This window comes from Taudactylus pleione, unplaced genomic scaffold (assembly GCF_031769625.1).
Source record: "Taudactylus pleione unplaced genomic scaffold, aTauple2 ptg000635l, whole genome shotgun sequence".
NCBI classification, from domain to species: domain Eukaryota; kingdom Metazoa; phylum Chordata; class Amphibia; order Anura; family Myobatrachidae; genus Taudactylus; species Taudactylus pleione.
This window is the reverse complement of record NW_028285037.1, coordinates 1080034-1099660: the sequence shown is the minus strand read 5'-3', so window position 1 is coordinate 1099660 and position 19627 is coordinate 1080034. Positions and strand designations below refer to the sequence as shown.

At 52.7% G+C, this 19627-nt stretch overlaps 1 protein-coding gene across 1 annotated transcript in view; it reads left to right on the top strand.

Annotated features, from left to right (window-relative positions):
- Nucleotides 1–19627, top strand: part of LOC148479131 (uncharacterized) — a 51996-nt gene that overhangs the window by 12254 nt on the left and 20115 nt on the right. The window contains 1 exon segment of the mRNA XM_088454932.1: nt 13110–13955. Coding sequence (XP_088311058.1) covers nt 13110–13955 — 846 coding nt within the window.

The following is a 19627-nucleotide window of genomic DNA, read 5'->3' as shown; positions in this document are numbered from 1 at the left end:
GGTGGCTCCTGGCCCATCCAGACCTTCTCTGGCGCAGGAACCACCGTGGGCGATGTTTTCTCAAGTGCTGGTGTCTATTGCGGACCGTCTGTCGGTCCCGACTGCTCTCCCTACTAGGGCGGTGCCCCAGCCGACCATCCCCCATTCCCCGGGTGTCCCGCAGTTATTGCGGAGTCCTCCTGTGTCTCAATCAGTTGGTCCCTATGCGGGGTTGCCTATGTATATACAGGCTTCCCCTGTGCCGCAGCAGCCTGTGGTACCTTTTCAGGCCCCTATGGCGACGCCTCCACCATGGGTGGATGTGCTCTCCAACTCCGTGCAAAATTTGGCGGCCGCTTCCTCGGCTTTTCAGTCAATGTTGCAGACTGACATGCCTTCTAGGATTTCTAAACGCCCACTCATGACACGGGCTGCTCAGGTATCGGACTCAGAGGGTTCCTCAGATGATGGGGAGGTCCCTGATGACACTGACTCGAACGCCTCGGTCCAGGAAATGGATACCAAGTCGTCCATTAATGTGCGAGCACTAGTTAGGGCGGTGCGAGCTATTCTTCTTATAGAGGATGAGGCACCGGTTCCTAGGTCGAAGTTTCCTAGTTTCAAAAAAAACTAAGGTGGCTTCTGCGGTGTTTCCCCTGTCGGATCAGTTGACGGATCATATGGCGGTAGCTTGGCAGGCGCCCAGTAAGAGATTCCTTCCTCAGAAGCGGTTGGCTTCTAATTACCCCTTCCCTGAGGCACATTGTAAAAAATGGGAAACTCCACCGGCGGTGGATTCCCATGTCACCCGTTTAACTCGGGGCGCCACCTTACCATTACCGTCGATATCCTCGCTGAAGGATCCCACGGACAGGAAAGTTGAGACTTGCTTAAAGTCTATTTACTCCCTCTCCGGGGCGGTGGCCCGACCGTCCATGGCCATTTCCTGGGTGGCCAAGGCCATTGAGGGGTGGGCCAATGCATTGGAAGATACCTTCCCGGACGACGCTCCGGATGTCCAGCGGGCGTTGTTGGGACAAATGAGGGACGCCGCTTCTTACATTGGAGAAGCTTCTTTAGATGCTAGTCTGCTGACCTCGCGGGTATCGGCTGCAGCGGTGTCTGCCCGCCGATCCTTATGGTTGCGGTCCTGGAGAGCGGACTCTGATTCAAAGAAAGGTCTGGAGGCCTTACCTTTCAATGGGGAATTACTATTTGGTCCGGACTTGGACAAAATAGTGGACACCCTGGCTAAATCCAAGTCGGCCTTCCTCCCTTCGGCGGCACTGCCTGCTAAGGTTCGGAGTTCGGCTTTTCGTTCCTTTCGGGTTCAGGGTAAGGCGAAAGGTCAGTCCTTCCCGAGACAGTCTGCGAGTAAGACGGCCTCTAAACCCAAGAAGCAAGCCTGGAGTGCTCGGCGCCCTTCTTCCAAGCAGGAAGATAAACCTGCGGCCTGATGGGACGGGCCTCCCTCTGGGGGACCTCAGAGTGGGAGGCCGACTTCTATTTGCCCAGTGCTGGCACAATACCACCACGGATGCCTGGGTTCGAGAAGTGGTCTCCCAGGGGTACGCCCTGTCTTTTCGGCACAGACCACCCCACCAGTTTTTCTGCACAAGTCCTTCTCAGAACAAGACCAAGGCGTTACAGGTTCAGGAGGCTATAGAGTCCTTGCTGAAAGCAGGGGTCATTGTTCCCGTTCCTCTATCACAACGAGGGACGGGGTATTATTCGTCTCTGTTTCTGGTGCAGAAACCCAATGGTTCTCATCGCCCTATCCTCAATTTGAAGTCTCTGAACAAATTCCTCAGAGTTCCCAAGTTCAGGATGGAAACGTTACGTTCCATCATTCTGGCGATGGAACCGGGGGATTACATGGTGTCCCTGGACATCCAGGACGCCTACCTCCATGTTCCGATAGCATCTTCACACCAGCGGTATCTGAGGTTCGCTATCCTTCAACACCACTATCAGTTCCAGGCGCTACCCTTTGGTCTCTCCACGGCACCGAGGGTGTTCACGAAGATTATGGCGGTCATGGCCGCACATCTTCGGAACCAGAATGTACGGCTGCTGCCGTACCTGGACGACCTCCTGTTGCTGGCGAGCTCCCCGGAGGTACTGCTTCAACATCTCCACCTGACGATCGCTTGCCTGCAAGCGCACGGGTGGTTGATAAATTGGAAAAAGTCCTCTCTGATTCCATCACAGCGGATGGTTCATTTGGGAGCCCTGCTGGATTCGCGTCAGCAAAGGATCTTCCTGACTCCGGAGAAGGTCGCCTCACTACAGCTGCGGATACGCAGTTGCCTGAGCCGTTGCCGCCTGTCGGTCCATTCGGCTATGAGAGTTCTGGGGTCCATGGTGTCGACATTCGACATGGTGGAATTTGCCCAGTTCCATTCCCGGCCCCTGCAGGGGCTGATTCTATCAGAATGGAACGGGTTACCTCACCGGATCCGCTCTCAGGTGCTGGTGTTGTCTCCGGACGTTCGGCTATCTTTGGCTTGGTGGCTTCAGACAGCTCATCTGGTCGAGGGGCGCCCATTTTGGATCCCGGACTGGGTCCTGCTCACGACGGATGCCAGTCTCCGGGGTTGGGGGGGCAGTGACCGGCTCTTTGTCGCTTCAGGGTCGTTGGTCAGCGGAAGAAGCACTTCTCCCCATCAACATCCTGGAACTGCGGGCAGTATACAAGGCCCTGCAGTCGTCCGGCCCCGCTCTTCACGGAAGGGCGGTACAGGTGCAGTCCAACAACGCCACCACGGTGGCGTATATCAATCACCAAGGCGGAACTCGCAGTCAGGCAGCGATGTCGGAGGTGTCTCGTATCCTGTCTTGGGCGGAGGGTCACATTCCAGCGATCTCGGCGGTCTTCATCCCCGGAGTCCTCAATTGGGAGGCGGACTTCCTCAGCCGTCACGACGTGCATCCCGGGGAATGGTCGCTTCACCCAGAGGTGTTTCAGCTACTCGTGGACAGGTGGGGACTGCCGGAGCTGGACTTGATGGCCTCCCGTCACAATCACAAGTTGCCCGTTTACGGGTCAAGGACAAGAGACGCAGGTGCAAGTCTGGTGGACGCGCTGTCGGTGACATGGACGTTTCACCTGGCGTATCTGTTTCCTCCGATATCCCTGCTTCCTCGGGTTCTGCGGAAATTCAAGCAGGACGGCGGCATGCTCGTGCTGGTAGCTCCGGCGTGGCCCAGACGTCCTTGGTACTCCGATCTGAGGAGCCTCTCCATCGACGCTCCGTACCTTCTTCCTCAACGTCGGGACCTGTTGTCTCAGGGGCCCTGCCTTTACCCGGATCTGGGTCGGCTGTCTTTGACGGCGTGGCTCTTGAGACAGCCGTCTTGAGGTCTCGGGGCTTCTCCAGTTCGGTTATTGGTACGATGCTCAGGGCACGCAAGCCTGCTTCAGCACGGATTTATCACAGAGTGTGGCACACTTACTTTCAGTGGTGTGAGTCCAGACTTTATGATCCTCAGGTGTTCCGAGTTTCTAGGATCTTGGAATTTCTTCAGTCAGGATTGGATCTCGGCTTACGCCTTGCATCTCTGAAGGTTCATGTGTCCGCCTTGTCCGTGTGGTTTCAACGGCGGATTGCAATACTACCAGACGTTCACACCTTTTTCCAAGGTGTTCTCAGGATCCAGCCTCCCTTTGTGCCTCCTGTGGCTCCTTGGGACTTGGCGGTGGTGCTACGGGTCCTGCAGGGTCCTCCGTTTGAGCCTCTTGAGGCGGTGGAGCTCAAGTGGCTGACATTTAAGACGGTTTTTCTCCTGGCAATTGCTTCGGCCAGGAGGGTGTCTGAATTGGGGGCGCTTTCCTGTCGCCCTCCTTTCCTGATTTTTCACCAGGACAGAGCGGTGCTCCGCACTCGTCCTGAGTTTTTGCCCAAAGTGGTCTCGAAGTTCCATATTAATCAGGAACTTGTTGTGCCAGCTTTTCAGTCCCCTGATCTTTCAGCTGGTGAGACTTCCTTAGATGTGGTCCGGGCGCTTAGAATTTATGTAGACCGGACGGCTTCGGTTAGGAAGTCTGATTCCTTGTTTATCCTCTTTGGTTTTCACAAGAGGGGTTGGCCTGCCAACAAACAAACGTTAGCCCGTTGGCTTCGTTCCGTTATTTGTGAGGCTTATGCACAGGAGGGCTTACCTGTGCCAGCCTCTGTTAAGGCTCATTCCACTCGTTCTGTGGGTCCCTCTTGGGCTGCTAGACGTGGCGCTTCTGCTGTTCAGCTGTGTAAGGCGGCCACTTGGTCTTCAATTCAAACGTTTTTGAGGTTCTATGCGTTTGACACCTTTGCCTCTCAGGATGCATCCTTTGGGCGCCGGGTACTCCTTTCAGCACAGGAGCGTCCCCGCCCTTAGTTGTACTGCTTTGGAACATCCCCAAGGTCAACCCTGTGGACCCCCTATGGACCCTGAAGTAGAAAACAAGAGATATGGTAAGAACTTACCTTTGTTATCTCTGTTTCTACGAAGTCCATAGGGTCCACAGGGCGCCCGCCCTGACGCACCTGGCTTCAAATGGGCTGTGTGGCTGGTCACCGGTTTTCCGTCTCCTATTGCTGTGAGTATGGTTTCTTGTGTGTTCCAGTCTTCCTTCTCTCTGTTCCATATTCTCCTCCGGCCTAGGCTGCTTACCAACTGAGGTGCCTGTGGCTCGGGGGCGGGGTATAGAGGAGGACCCAAGTGCATCCTGGGAGCTAAAAGCTTAACTGTGTGGTGCCCATGGATCCTGTTCCAGCTATAACCCCAAGGTCAACCCTGTGGACCCTATGGACTTCGTAGAAACAGAGATAACAAAGGTAAGTTCTTACCATATCTCTTGTTTTTATATGCATTGTATGTGACTTGTGCTAGCTCTGCTGTTGTTATATACTGCCTTAAACATTGACTGTCAGTTATATCTATCCCTGCTGCTCTTTTCTTAAACCCTCAACTACCAGGTGTCTAGGGGTTATAATTACTTCACATTTACCTGTATTTGTGAAGGGTGTCACATTGCATTATTAGCTATACACTTATTGTGTGCTGGCTATTTCTATATCTTCTAAATGCAAGGATAACCAGGAGGCGGAGGCCCCTGTGCTAGTTACATGCAAATCCTGTTTTGCAGGCTTGTCCCCTCAGGATTTCATACAGGATGGTTTGTGTGCTAATCAGTCCACCTTACCAGCCCCTGTCCAGGAGCCACCTTGGGTGTCCTCCTTATCCCAGGTTATGACGCAGCTAGTGGACCACTTATCAGCCCCCATGCTGCCTCCCACCATGGAGTACACACAGCTATTACAGCCTACTATGTCGGTACCCCCTATGCATTCTCCTTGGATGGATGTTTATGCCCACTCAGGCAGCAGATGTTTGAGCCATATTCTGAACTGTCAGCAAAGGTTACAGGCGGACTAACGACTAGCCACCAAAGCACATAGACTGACTGTATCATTCTCTCAGTCTACCCAGCTTTCGGATTCCGACGCATCATCTGAGGAGGCAGATGATGCACAAGGTTCTTTCTCCGAGTCGCACTCTGGTGAGGAGCACCGTGATTCAACAGTGGATGTTCCTTCTTTAGTGAGGGCGGTTAAATCAATCCTGATAATAGAGGATGATGGACTGGCCCCTAAGCCTAAAACCTTGATGTTTAAACATCAAAAAGTGGTTAAGGCTGAATTCCCGGAGTCTTAACACCTCACTGAGCTCATGGGAGAAACTTGGGGTACTCCTGGCAAATGGTTCCAGGTCCCAAATTAGACTAGTGTCTTTTTACCCTCTCCCTACTAGGGAGTGTACTAGGTGGGAAGACCCTCCCACTCTTGATTCACATGTGGCACACTTAGGACCTCATTCAGAGACTCTCGCAAAATGCGAGCGCTCGATCTGAATGAGGGCGGCCGCATCTATTTTCTGACCCGGCCTCCTCTCCGCTCGCTAGGCTGTGGGTGACCATCCACAGCTTTAGCGAGTGGCCAGGTTGATGGTCGGGATGGTCAAGACCATCGGGGCTTGCGACGAGACCCTTGTGGTAGGGTCTCGTCTACCGCAAGCCCCAGTGAGCTTTCAGCTCTATTAGAGTCACCCCCACCGCCCCGCCTACAAAACTGTGCGAGCCGCCCCTTTTTGTAGTAAGCGTGCGCAAGGCCTCTACATTGACCCGCTCGCAAGCGCATCGGCGCTTGCGAGCGGGTCTGAATGAGACCCTTAGTCAGAAGATCTACTCTGCCTTTGCCGTCTACATCCACGGATAGAAGACTAGAGACTTGTCTCAAGTCAGTCTACTCGCTTTCTGGCGCTATTACTAGGCCAGCTATAGCTGTGGCTAAGGCTATCGAAGGATGGGCAGACGCACTGGAAGAGAGCCTGCCATCAGATGCTACCAGGGGACAACTGGCCTACATCTCCCATATTCAGGAAGTGGCCTCTTATTTTGGAGAAGCTGTGTTGGATACTGGACTCCTTCCCTCTAAGGCATCTGCGACCTCGGTAGTCGCCCGCTGGGTCCTTTTGGCTACGATCCTGGAAGGCGGACACGGGATCCAAGAAAGCACTCGAATCTTTACCCTTCTCTGGAGACAGGCTGTACGGCACAGAGTTGGACAAGATTGTGGCTACCTCAAATCTGTCTTTCTGCCATCAGCAGCTGCCCCTAAGCCTAGGCTGTCCTCTTCTCGGTCCTTTCGCCCCCAGGTTAAGGCAAGAGGACAGTCCTTTCCAAGGCACTCTAGTTCGCACAAGACCACCAAGCCGCGAGCCAAGCAGTCTTGGTCAGCCAGACATCCCACTTCCAAGTTGCATAACAAACATTCCGCCTGATGGGACGGGCCTCCTCCTGGGGGATCCCAGGGTGTGGGGGCGGCTACTTCGATTTGCCGGCTCTTGGTGTCAAACAACAACAGACGCCTGGGTCCGAGAAGTGGTCTCTCAGGGGTACGCTCTTACCTTTCTGAGGCGTCCTCCCAAGCTATTTTTTTGTACCGGTCCCCCATTAGGCTCTATTAAGGCTTGGCCCTTCAGGGGGCCATTGACTCCCTGCTGAGTACAGGTGTGATAATACTGGTTCCTTTGGCTCAAAGAGCAATTGGATTTTATTCCACTCTCTCTTTTTGATTCAGAAGCTGAGTGGGTCTCATCGGCCTATTCTGAATCTCAAACCCCTCAACAAATTTATCTAAGTGCCCAAGTTCCGCATGGAAACTTTGCTCCCGGCGCCCCAGCACTTTCGGGTCACGAGTCGCCGCACGCTGAGGGACAACCAGCTCCCTGTACCTCTGTCGCTGGGGAAAGCAGGACGCTGCTGCAGCCGGGACAAGTGTCCCGGACTGCAGGGCTAAGTTCTGCACACGGGGACTGGGTTAGCTGGCTTCCTGTGCAGCACTACGTAACTAGCTGAATGCTGGGGACTGGGAGCTTGGCTCCCATCACCCCAGCTCTGCTAAAGAGAATAGCCGCATGCTGGAGGTCAGGGAAAGCCAGCTCCCTGTACCCCCAGCAATGAGAAGGGAGCAGCAGCTGACCGCTGCCGAGTACAGGTAATGCTGCTGCAGCCAGGGCATAGGTCCCAGGCTGCAGAGCTGGGAGCCCTATGCTGGGGACTGGGTGATCAGCTCCCCGTGTCCCAGCCGTGCAGCGCTGGGCATAGTGTATAAAGCACAAAATACACACAGGTACACAATGTTGAATAAAATGTATATATTTAATGTATGAGTTAAAGTGTATAATTTAAAAGTAAATGTGCACTTACAATGTTCCCTGGAAGTCCCAGGGGATCCAGGGCTCTGTGTGGGTTGCTGGATCCCCCAGCCACTTCCAGGGTAATAAAATGTCCTCCTATGCAGCCTCATGCCTGATAGTGGTATGAGGAGGTGCTTAGGGAGCTGGCTAATACAGCCAGCTAATTGTATTCAGGGAGCTCCAAAAGGGCTTCCCCTCTGTGGCCAGGAAACCCTGCCCGGGGACCCTGCTTGCCCAGCTCTGGAGCTCAGATTCAGGCAGAGGTGGCAGGCTTGATCTCTTAGCAAATTAGTAGAAGTAGGTTTTGGAGAGAAAACCTCCCTGGGCCCTAGACAAGCCGACTCCTGGGTGGCGACTAAAACACCAGGTGGGCTCGGGCACGGGAGTGACCACTCCCCCCTGTCCATAGGGGACAATGTTAAACGTGCATGTGGCCAGCACATGCACAGCAAATGCACTTAATGTTATTGGTTGGAAACCACAGGGCGGACTTACCCCATGTGGTAATGTGTATTGGAGTAGCATATAAGAAGGCTGCGCGCTTGGTAAAAATGTACTTCTGTATATCCTTTGTGGAAAAGAACTGCTGTAACTTGTATGCTGATATACCCCTTCAATCTGAAGGACGAGTCCTTTTTTTTAAGACTTTGAGCAATAAACATCTTACCTGACTACATTTGCAACTGAATCCTGCGACCAACAGAATTGCGCAAAACGCTATTCCATTCTCCTGCTGTTCAGGATTGAGCCAAGCGTCTCCAAAGCTCAAGCCCTCTGCCAGCTACCGTGCAGAGCCTGGACCATTGCGAGGGACCAGGAGGAAACAGCCAACAACAATCAGAAGTTGTGGCCACAGCAAGTCAACGCATACGCTGCAGAAGCGGTTCCAAACGCCGATAGTAGAGTTTGGTGGTGGCAGCATCGTTGCACGCCCACGGCGCAGTGAGCGGAGTCAGTGATGGGCGGTCACTGACGGTAAGCTGGAACCCCTGATACCCCAGGATCCAGTGGGGATCAAACGCCAATCTGTGATCGGGAGTCGGGCTGAGGCCATCCGGTCACACCTGTATGTACCTATTACTCCAACCCACCAAAGGTTCCTACAGTTTGCTGTTCTGCAGCAACATTACCAGTTTCTGGCGCTGCCCTTTGGTCTGTCAACAGCCCCTCGAGTCTTTACCAAAATAAAGTTATGGCGGTCCACCTCAGGCGCCAGGAAGTCAGAATCCTGCCATACCTAGATGACCTCTTAATCTTGGCACACTCACCAGTTGTGTTACAACGCCATCTCCAGCTGACCGTGGACAGCCTGCAAACACACAGCTGGATCATCAATTGGGATGAAGTCCTCCCTCTCCGACACAGCGGATGGTACATCTGGGGGCACTCCTGGATTCTCAAATACAGAGGATCTTTCTGCCAGCAGACAAGATTCTTACACTACACTTGCATGTGCGCAGCTTGCTCCACAATCGGAGGGTATCCATTCACTCAGCAATGCAGGTCCTGGGGTCCATGGTATCCACTTTCGATATGGTGGCATACGCCCAGTTCCACTTCATGCCCCATCAACAACAGATTCTCTCTCGTTGGAATGGGCAGTATCATCTGATCCCGTCCCAGACCTCCTCACTCCAGAGGTTTGGCTTTCCCTCTCATGGTGGCTGCAGACGTCCCATCTGAACTGGGGTTGTGCCTTCTGGATTTCAAATTGAGATACAGATGCCAGCCTTCGCGGATAGGGCGCGTTAACCGTTCATCGTACCTTTCAGGGACGCTGGACAACAGGAAAGACACCTGCCCATAAACAATCTGGAGCTTATAGCAGTGTACAGGGCACTCTCTCGGGTGCAAGACCATCTCTGGGGCAGGCCCGTCCAAATCCAGTCTGACAACGCAACTACGGTAGCCTACCTCAATCATCAGGGAGGCACGCGAAGTAGGGCAGCTATACGGGAAGTGGCAAACATCCTGGTCTGGGCCAAATGTTACCTCTTGGCAGTGTTTATCCCAGGAGTCCTCAACTGGGAAGCGGACTTCCTAAGCCATCAGGACATACACGCCGGAGAGTGGGCTCTTCATCCGGATGTCTTTCAACTACTGGTGGACAAATGGGGCCTACCAGATGTAGATCTCATGGCTTCACGTCACAACCACATGGTCCCCAGGTACGGGTTCAGGACCAGAGACCCCTCAGCCGCCTTTGTGAACGCTCTGGCAATGAGGTGGGAATCTTGCATACCTCTTTCCTCCAATCTCCCTCATCCTGAGGGGTCTCCAAAAGTTCAAGCAAGAAGTCGGCACCGTGATACTAATAGCCCCAGCCTGGCCCAGGCAATATTGGTTCACTTCCTCTACAGCAGGATCTACTAGCACAGGGTCCTTGTCTGCACCCGGACCTTGTCTTTGACGGCGTGGCTCTTGAATCATCCATATTAAGATCCAAGGGTCTCTCTCGCTCTGTGGTCCAGACAATGCTCAGGGCGCATCTCTTACAGAGTTTGGTACTCTTACTTTCAATTATGCTCCCCAGAGGCTGTGACCCTACGGTTTTTAGGGTCTCCTGGGTGCTTGCCTTTCTCCTGGCTGGGTTAGACCTAGGCCTCCGCCTGGCCTCCCTTTAGAATTCAGGTTTCTGCTCTGTCAATCTAGTTCCAGCGAAGGATCGCTTCCCTGTCTGATTTAAGAACATTTCTTTCAGGCGGTTCTCCGCATTCAACCTCCGGTGACTCCGTGGGATTTGTCATTTGTTCTCCGGGCTCTACAGGCTCCTCTATTTGAACCTCTGGACTCCAGAAGATCTCAAGTGGCTGACAGCGAAGACCATCTTCTCGCTATCTCCTCTGCCCGCAGGGTATGTGATTTGGCAACGCTCTTCTGTCGCTCCCCCTTCTTGATCTTTCTTCAGGACAGGGCTGGGTACCACCCTAAAGTGCTATCCCAGTTCCATTTGAATGAAGAGATTGTGGTTCTGGCCTACCAGTCTTTCTGCAGGTGAAGCCTCCTTGGATGTGGTTCCTGCTCTTCGGATCTACGTGGATCGTACTAATTACTTTAAGAAATCAGATTCTCTCTTTGTGTTGAATTGCTTTCACAAGCGAGGCTGGCCAGCAAACAAACAGACTCTGGCTTGATGGCTCCACATCACAATCTCTCAGGTCTACATGCAAGCTGATCTTCCTGTTCCAAACAGGGTTACAGCACATTCTACTCGGACTGTGGGACCCTCATGGGTGATACGACATGGCGCTTCTGCTGAACAATTGTGCAAGGCGCCCACATGGTCTTCCGTCCACACCTTTCAGTATGCTTCCTTTGGGCGTCAGATTCTCCTTTCTGCTCAGAAGCGTCCCCACCCTTATGGGAAACTGCTATGAGACATCCACATGGTATCCCTATGGACCCTGAAGAAGAAATTAAGAGTTATGGTAGACTTACTGTACCTTTTGTTATCTCTATTTCTTCGAAGTCCATAGGATTCATAGGGCGCCTACCCTGACGCACCTGACTTCAATGGGTATTTTTCTTTTGGTCACGGATTCCCTCATCTTTTGTGAATGTGTTTCTTGTGTACATTGTTCTTCCTTCTCCTCTTTCATGCTCCTGCATTGGGCTTGTTTACGAAACTGTCTGCCTATGGCTGGGGGCGGGGTATATGTGGACGAGGCCCGGGCATCCTGGGAGCTAAAGCATTAACTGTTTGGTGGTCCACATGCGCAAAGTCCCTGTAAAAGCTCCGGTCCTTAGTCTTGATATTCCTCTTGTCTGGGATCTCTCACCGTCTCAGAAAGAAGAAAAAGAGCAAGACCAGAGAGAATATAAAAGAAGCCTTTATAGGTACTCATCTCATTGGCGTGAGGTGAGTCCAGAGGGAAAAAGTTACCTTCATAAACTGAATACCTTATGGATCTATTATGAATATAATACATTGCCTTGCTCTTTTTCTTCTTTCTGAGACGGTGAGAGATCCCAGACAGGACAAATATCAAGACTAAGGATCGGAGGTCTTACAGGGACTTTGCGATTGTGGACCACTCATATTGTATATATGTGTTTGTAAAGGATTGGTGACCTAGAGTGTGGACTAAGCAGCAGTCCAGGGGCGCAGGTCGCTGTGACATATTTATTGATTAACTGTTTGGTGCCCGGATCACTCCAACCACACACACCCCATGGTATCCCTGTGAATCCTACGGACTTCGAAGAAATAGAGTTTACAAAGGTAAGTCTACCATAACTCTTACTATTAATACCTGATTCTATAGTTTTTTTTTTTTTTTTTTGGGACAGTTTTTTTAAGTGGTCCAGAAGAAGCCACAGAAGGTCAAATTGGGATTAAACAGCAGAGTTGTCTGCTGGCCCTGATCACTTAGATCACTCAGAGTCCTGAAAGCATGGCCTCTTGTGGGTTCTCCAATACCTGAGTGTAAGGATCCAGATTTAAGTCTTCTATTAAACTATGGAACTAAGGGCCTGATTCAGAGCCGCTTGTAAGCGGCCGCTCGTTCGCTCCGTGCTGATGTTCGCACATCTGCGTATGGGTTGTAATGCACATGTGCCAACCAGTCAGTGTGGTCGGAAATCGTGTGCTCGCAAAATAGCGAATGCCTGCTAATTTGAGTGACAGGATGAAGCATATGTGGGTGGTAACAGGGGAAGGTGCTTGAAAACGGGGAGTGGAGATCCGAACGCAGGCGTGCCAAACGGTCAAAACGGGCATTTTAAGTGTGTGCATAATTAACAAAGCAGCGTCATCGACCACGTTACTTGGTTGTCTTTTAGCCAGAACTGCTCACATGATTGCGGTAGGAAAATGCTACCACAAGAATAGCGAGCAGTTCATACGCCTTTCGATGTACTCGATTAATCTAATAAATAGCGGAGATGACGTATGATGCGAGAGGCCAAGGGGCGTCTTTACAAAATAGTGAGCGCATGTTTCGGACGCTCGCTCAGACATAGAGGCGTCAACAGACCGCAAAGAGCGAGCGCTCAATTTAAATAGCCGGCCCCTTTTTCTGAACGAGCGAGCGCAAATAGCGTCCGGCTCTGAATCAGGCCCTAGATTCCTATCATTGTTTTATTATAACAATGTGAGAGAAAATCTTTAACCTAACTGAGGAGCTCTAACAAGAATGAAATCGTCTGTCTGTTGGTGGGTTCTTGCCTCGACGATAGACCGCTGCAGTCTAAATGGCCACTGGGCTAAACAATCTCAGACATGACCGTATATATCATTGTATGTTTCTCTGGTCCACAATATACAGCCTTTGATCTATATTAATGTCAAATATTGGTTCTACGAGTACTCCGGTACCTCAGTCTGCTGTGTAGTATGTGCGCAGGAAGCTGTAAAAGAGATTAGATTCACCGTGGTCTATATGTCACAGGTCAGCGAAGGCGAAAGCCGAGAAATCTCTCGGGGATGAATTGTGGAAAGTTTCCTAAATACACTTTGGGCAATCTGAGCTGTGAAGTTTCTGTAGACGTCGCTGCAAGTCTCCCCTTTGCCAAAGATGCTGACCGACCAGAGGAAGATCTTGTGAGAGAGACTAAACCTGAAACACACATTCTGAACGAGTTTAAAGAGACAGATCGGAGAATTAAATGTCCAGATTGCTGGAAGACTTTCCAATCCCGGGCTCGCTTAGCTGCACATCGAAGAGTGCACACCGGGGAGAGACCTTTCTACTCTTCTGACTGCGGTAAAAGCTTTCGACATCGTTCAACACTCTCAAAGCACAGAGATCTTCATTGCAATATCCAAACGGGCCACATTTCCAGCGATGGTACACCAAAAAGTGCCCAACATTTTTACAAGTGCGGGATTTGTCATGAAAGCTGCCCAAGTCCCAATGAGCTAAGGAAACACCTAAGAAGTCACCCCAGAGACAAGCGCTACATGTGCCAGGAGTGTGGTCGCACCTTCACCTGTAACTTCTACCTGGTCCGTCACCAGAGGACACACACCGGGGAGAGACCCTTCAGCTGCCCGCAGTGCAACAAGAGCTTCAAGTGCAGCTCCGTCCTGTACCGGCACCAGAGGACCCACTCCGGGGAGCTGCCGTATAAGTGTGAAGTGTGTATGAAGGGCTTCTCCCAGAAGACCAGTCTGATCATCCACCTGAGGACGCACACGGGAGAACGGCCCTTCTGCTGCCAGGTCTGTGGGCGGAGCTTCTGTTCCAGCTCCGCCCTGATCCGACACGCCCAAAGTCACAGATGTGATAGACCAGGTCAGTACTGGCATATAGTATATAAAGCCGTACGTTTGTGTGTATTCTTAGTATACAGTGTGGGTGACAGTGGTGTATGTGACGAGATTTCCCAGCAGCATCAATAATAGTGGTATAAAGACGATATAGTCAATATATTTCTATTCTTGTTCTACATTAAAGCATATAGTGTTCCCTTTAGGCTCCTTGGAATCCTGCCAGTCTTTTAAATCTTGCTATTCGCCCTGCCCGTTTCCAAGTGCCAGATTGCGCCCCGCGTCTGCACCGGAGCCGCACACCATTCAAAGAACAAGAGGAAGGTCTTTGGTAATCCGCTCAGTGTAGCTGGGGGCCCGCCACCCCTCACACGCCGACAGCCTGTACACGGGGAGAGACAGGGGGGCTGGACTCCATAGAGTAGCGCGTGGACTTCGGAGGTGCCAGCGCAGATGCAGGAGGAGACGCACGAGCGGGGAGGCCGCACTGGAACCTCCTAGTGGCGTGTGGTGGAGGCCGGCATGTGATGTAGTCATAGACATGCGGTGGTTTAATCCTGTAGCTATACACTGGGGCTGGTACAGAGACGTACGCTGATGCAGACGCATTTGCAAAATTTTGCCGCTTAGCAATTGCTAAAATACACTAATGCGTCAGCTGGCGGAATTTGTATTGAGACGCCCACCGGAGCCCTCGTAGCTGCCCGCAACTGCGCACACAAACACAGCATCGGACGCAGATCCTGAAAATATCTGAGTCAGTCTATGGTCACTCAGAATGGTCGTGGTGACGGAGATGCTGGAGCTTTGTTCTTTGCGTGCGCGTTTGCAGACGCTGGGTAGTACACGCCCAGGAAACGGCCCCGAACACACGCCCGTGATTTGGGCGAACTCTCCATAACCACTGACAAAACTGTCTGTTCCTGTTAATCTGTTGCATGTGAATCCTCACAGCGTGCGCAATCGCAATCCATACGAAACGCGCTTGCGCGATGCAGCTGTGATGCATGCGGAGACCACCGGTAATTGCTGAACTACATGACAATCGGCGCAGCGTTCAGCCCAATGTGAATTGTCTCATGATGGGGGAGCGCCTTAAATATGTTGTATGTATGTGAGGGTATATAATACACTAGTAGAACGCAAAGGCGCCGAGAGGGGGGGGGGATCGGGTACTAATTACCCGAACTGCTGTAGGGGCCCAGCGGGGTGCCCGGTGCCGCTCCCCCTCCCTCTTAAATCACAGCCACAGCAGTCTCCTATGCCTGGGGAGGGGGACTGATCGTGCCCCCCCGCGTCCCCCTCCTCAGCGCTCTGCGCCGCTGCATGACGCCGCAAAACTCTTCTTTTTTTTTTTGTGAGCAAATCCTAAGGGGGTGTGACCATGCCTCACATGAGTAGGCCACGTCCCTCCTTTCCCTCAGGCCCGTACGGACTCTCTACGCCCCTGGTAGAACGGTTGTGCTGTGCATTGCGCTGACTACACATTGTATCTTCAGTGACAAAGTGTCCTCTGTGATCCGCGCCCTGCCCTAGAGTGCACCCGAAGCGTGTATGTCAGGGGTCTTCAACCGTGGCCCTCCAGCTGCTGTGGAACTACACATCCCAGCATGCACTGCCACCTTTTTGATATAACAGCATGCTACACCTATGGCAGTGCATGCCGGGATGTGTAGTTCCACAGCAACTGGAGGGCCACGGTTGAAGACCCCTGGTGTATGTGATCCGCGCCCTGCCCTAGAGTGCACACTAAGCATGTATGTGATCGGCTCCCTGCCCTGCCCTAGAGTGCACACTAAGCATGTATGTGATCGGCTCCCTGCCCTGCCCTAGAGTGCACACTAAGCATGTATGTGATTGGCGCCCTGCCCTGCCCTAGAGTGTGCACTAAGCATGTATGTGATCCGCTCCCTGTCCTGCTCTAGAGTGCGCACTAAGCTTGTATGTGATCGGCTCCCTGCCCTGCCCTAGAGTGCACACTAAGCATGTATGTGATCCGCTCCCTGCCCTGCCCTAGAGTGCGCACTAAGCATCTATGTGATCCGCTCCCTTCCCTGCCCTAGAGTGTGCACTAAGCATGTATGTGATCCACTCCCTGCCCTGCCCTAGAGTGCACACTAAGCATGTATGTGATCTGCTCCCTGCCCTACAGTGCGCACTAAGCATGTATGTGATCAGCTCCCTGCCCTGCCCTAGAGTGCGCTCTAAGCATCTATGTGATCCGCTCCCTGCCCTAGAGTGCACACTAAGCATGTATATGATCCGTTCCCTGCCCTAGAGTGCGCACTAAGCATGTATGTGATCCGCTCCCTGCCCTGCCCTAGAATGCACACTAAGCATGTATGTGATCCACTCCCTGCCCTGCCCTAGAGTGCACACTAAGCATGTATGTGATCGGCTCCCTGCCCTGCCCTAGAGTGCACACTAAGCATGTATGTGATCCGCTCCGTGCCCTGCCCTAGAGTGCACACTAAGCATCTATGTGATCCGCTCCCTGCCCTACAGTGTGCACTAAACATGTATGTGATCCGCGCCCTGCCCTAGAGTGCACACTAAGCATGTATGTGATCCGTTCCCTGCCCTAGAGTGCGCACTAAGCATCTATGTGATCAGCTCCCTGCCCTGCCCTAGAGTGCACACTAAACATGTATGTGATCCGCGCCCTGCCCTAGAGTGCACACTAAGCATGTATGTGATCCGTTCCCTGCCCTAGAGTGCGCACTAAGCATGTATGTGATCCGCTCCCTGCCCTGCCCTAGAATGCACACTAAGCATGTATGTGATCCACTCCCTGCCCTGCCCTAGAGTGCACACTAAGCATGTATGTGATCAGCTCCCTGCCCTGCCCTAGAGTGCACACTAAGCATGTATGTGATCCGTTCCCTGCCCTAGAGTGCGCACTAAGCATGTATGTGATCTGCTCCCTCCCCTGCCCTAGAATGCACACTAAGCATGTATGTGATCCACTCCCTGCCCTAGAGTGCGCACTAAGCATGTATGTGATCCGCTCCTTGCCCTGCCCTAGAATGCACACTAAGCATGTATGTGATCCACTCCCTGCCCTGCCCTAGAGTGCACACTAAGCATGTATGTGATCCGCGCCCTGCCCTAGAGTGCACACTAAGCATGTATGTGATTGGCGCCCTGCCCTAGAGTGTGCACTAAGCATGTATGTGATCCGCTCCCTGCCCTGCCCTAGAGTGTGTACTAAGCATGTATGTGACCAGCTCCCTGCCCTGCCCCAGAGTGCACACTAGGCATGTATGTGATCAGCTCCCTGCCCTAGAGTGCGCACTAAGCATGTATGTGATCAGCTCCCTGCCCTGCCCTAGAGTGCACACTAAGCATGTATGTGATCGGCGCCCTGCCCTGCCCTAGAGTGTGCACTAAGCATCTATGTGATCCGCTCCCTGCCCTGCCCCAGAGTGCACACTAAGCATGTATGTGATCCGCTCCCTGCCCTAGAGTGCACACTAAGCATGTATGTGATCGGCTCCCTGCCGTAGAGTGCACACTAAGCACGTATGTGATCAGCTCCCTGCCCTAGAGTGCACACTAAGCATGTATGTGATCAGCTCCCTGCCCTGCCCTAGAGTGCGCACTAAGCATCTATGTGATCCGCTCCCTGCCCTAGAGTGCGCACTAAGCATGTATGTGATCAGCTCCCTGCCCTAGAGTGCACACTAAGCATGTATGTGATCGGCGCCCTGCCCTGCCCTAGAATGTGCACTAAGCATGTATGTGATCCGCTCCCTGCCCTAGAGTGCGCACTAAGCATGTATGTGATCCGCTCCCTGCCCTGCCCTAGAGTGCGCACTAAGCATCTATGTGATCCGCTCCCTTCCCTGCCCTAGAGTGTGCACTAAGCATGTATGTGATCCACTCCCTGCCCTGCCCTAGAGTGCACACTAAGCATGTATGTGATCTGCTCCCTGCCCTACAGTGCGCACTAAGCATGTATGTGATCAGCTCCCTGCCCTGCCCTAGAGTGCGCACTAAGCATCTATGTGATCCGCTCCCTGCCCTAGAGTGCACACTAAGCATGTATATGATCCGTTCCCTGCCCTAGAGTGCGCACTAAGCATGTATGTGATCCGCTCCCTGCCCTGCCCTAGAATGCACACTAAGCATGTATGTGATCCACTCCCTGCCCTGCCCTAGAGTGCACACTAAGCATGTATGTGATCGGCTCCCTGCCCTGCCCTAGAGTGCACACTAAGCATGTATGTGATCCGCTCCCTGCCCTAGAGTGCACACTAAGCATCTATGTGATCCGCTCCCTGCCCTACAGTGTGCACTAAACATGTATGTGATCCGCGCCCTGCCCTAGAGTGCAAACTAAGCATGTATGTGATCCGTTCCCTGCCCTAGAGTGCGCACTAAGCATCTATGTGATCAGCTCCCTGCCCTGCCCTAGAGTGCACACTAAACATGTATGTGATCCGCGCCCTGCCCTAGAGTGCACACTAAGCATGTATGTGATCCGTTCCCTGCCCTAGAGTGCGCACTAAGCATGTATGTGATCCGCTCCCTGCCCTGCCCTAGAATGCACACTAAGCATGTATGTGATCCACTCCCTGCCCTGCCCTAGAGTGCACACTAAGCATGTATGTGATCAGCTCCCTGCCCTGCCCTAGAGTGCACACTAAGCATGTATGTGATCCGTTCCCTGCCCTAGAGTGCGCACTAAGCATGTATGTGATCTGCTCCCTCCCCTGCCCTAGAATGCACACTAAGCATGTATGTGATCCGCTCCCTGCCCTAGAGTGCGCACTAAGCATGTATGTGATCAGCTCCCTGCCCTAGAGTGCACACTAAGCATGTATGTGATCGGCGCCCTGCCCTGCCCTAGAATGTGCACTAAGCATGTATGTGATCCGCTCCCTGCCCTAGAGTGCGCACTAAGCATGTATGTGATCCGCTCCCTGCCCTGCCCTAGAGTGCGCACTAAGCATCTATGTGATCCGCTCCCTTCCCTGCCCTAGAGTGTGCACTAAGCATGTATGTGATCCACTCCCTGCCCTGCCCTAGAGTGCACACTAAGCATGTATGTGATCTGCTCCCTGCCCTACAGTGCGCACTAAGCATGTATGTGATCAGCTCCCTGCCCTGCCCTAGAGTGCGCTCTAAGCATCTATGTGATCCGCTCCCTGCCCTAGAGTGCACACTAAGCATGTATATGATCCGTTCCCTGCCCTAGAGTGCGCACTAAGCATGTATGTGATCCGCTCCCTGCCCTGCCCTAGAATGCACACTAAGCATGTATGTGATCCACTCCCTGCCCTGCCCTAGAGTGCACACTAAGCATGTATGTGATCGGCTCCCTGCCCTGCCCTAGAGTGCACACTAAGCATGTATGTGATCCGCTCCCTGCCCTGCCCTAGAGTGCACACTAAGCATCTATGTGATCCGCTCCCTGCCCTACAGTGTGCACTAAACATGTATGTGATCCGCGCCCTGCCCTAGAGTGCACACTAAGCATGTATGTGATCCGTTCCCTGCCCTAGAGTGCGCACTAAGCATCTATGTGATCAGCTCCCTGCCCTGCCCTAGAGTGCACACTAAACATGTATGTGATCCGCGCCCTGCCCTAGAGTGCACACTAAGCATGTATGTGATCCGTTCCCTGCCCTAGAGTGCGCACTAAGCATGTATGTGATCCGCTCCCTGCCCTGCCTTAGAATGCACACTAAGCAT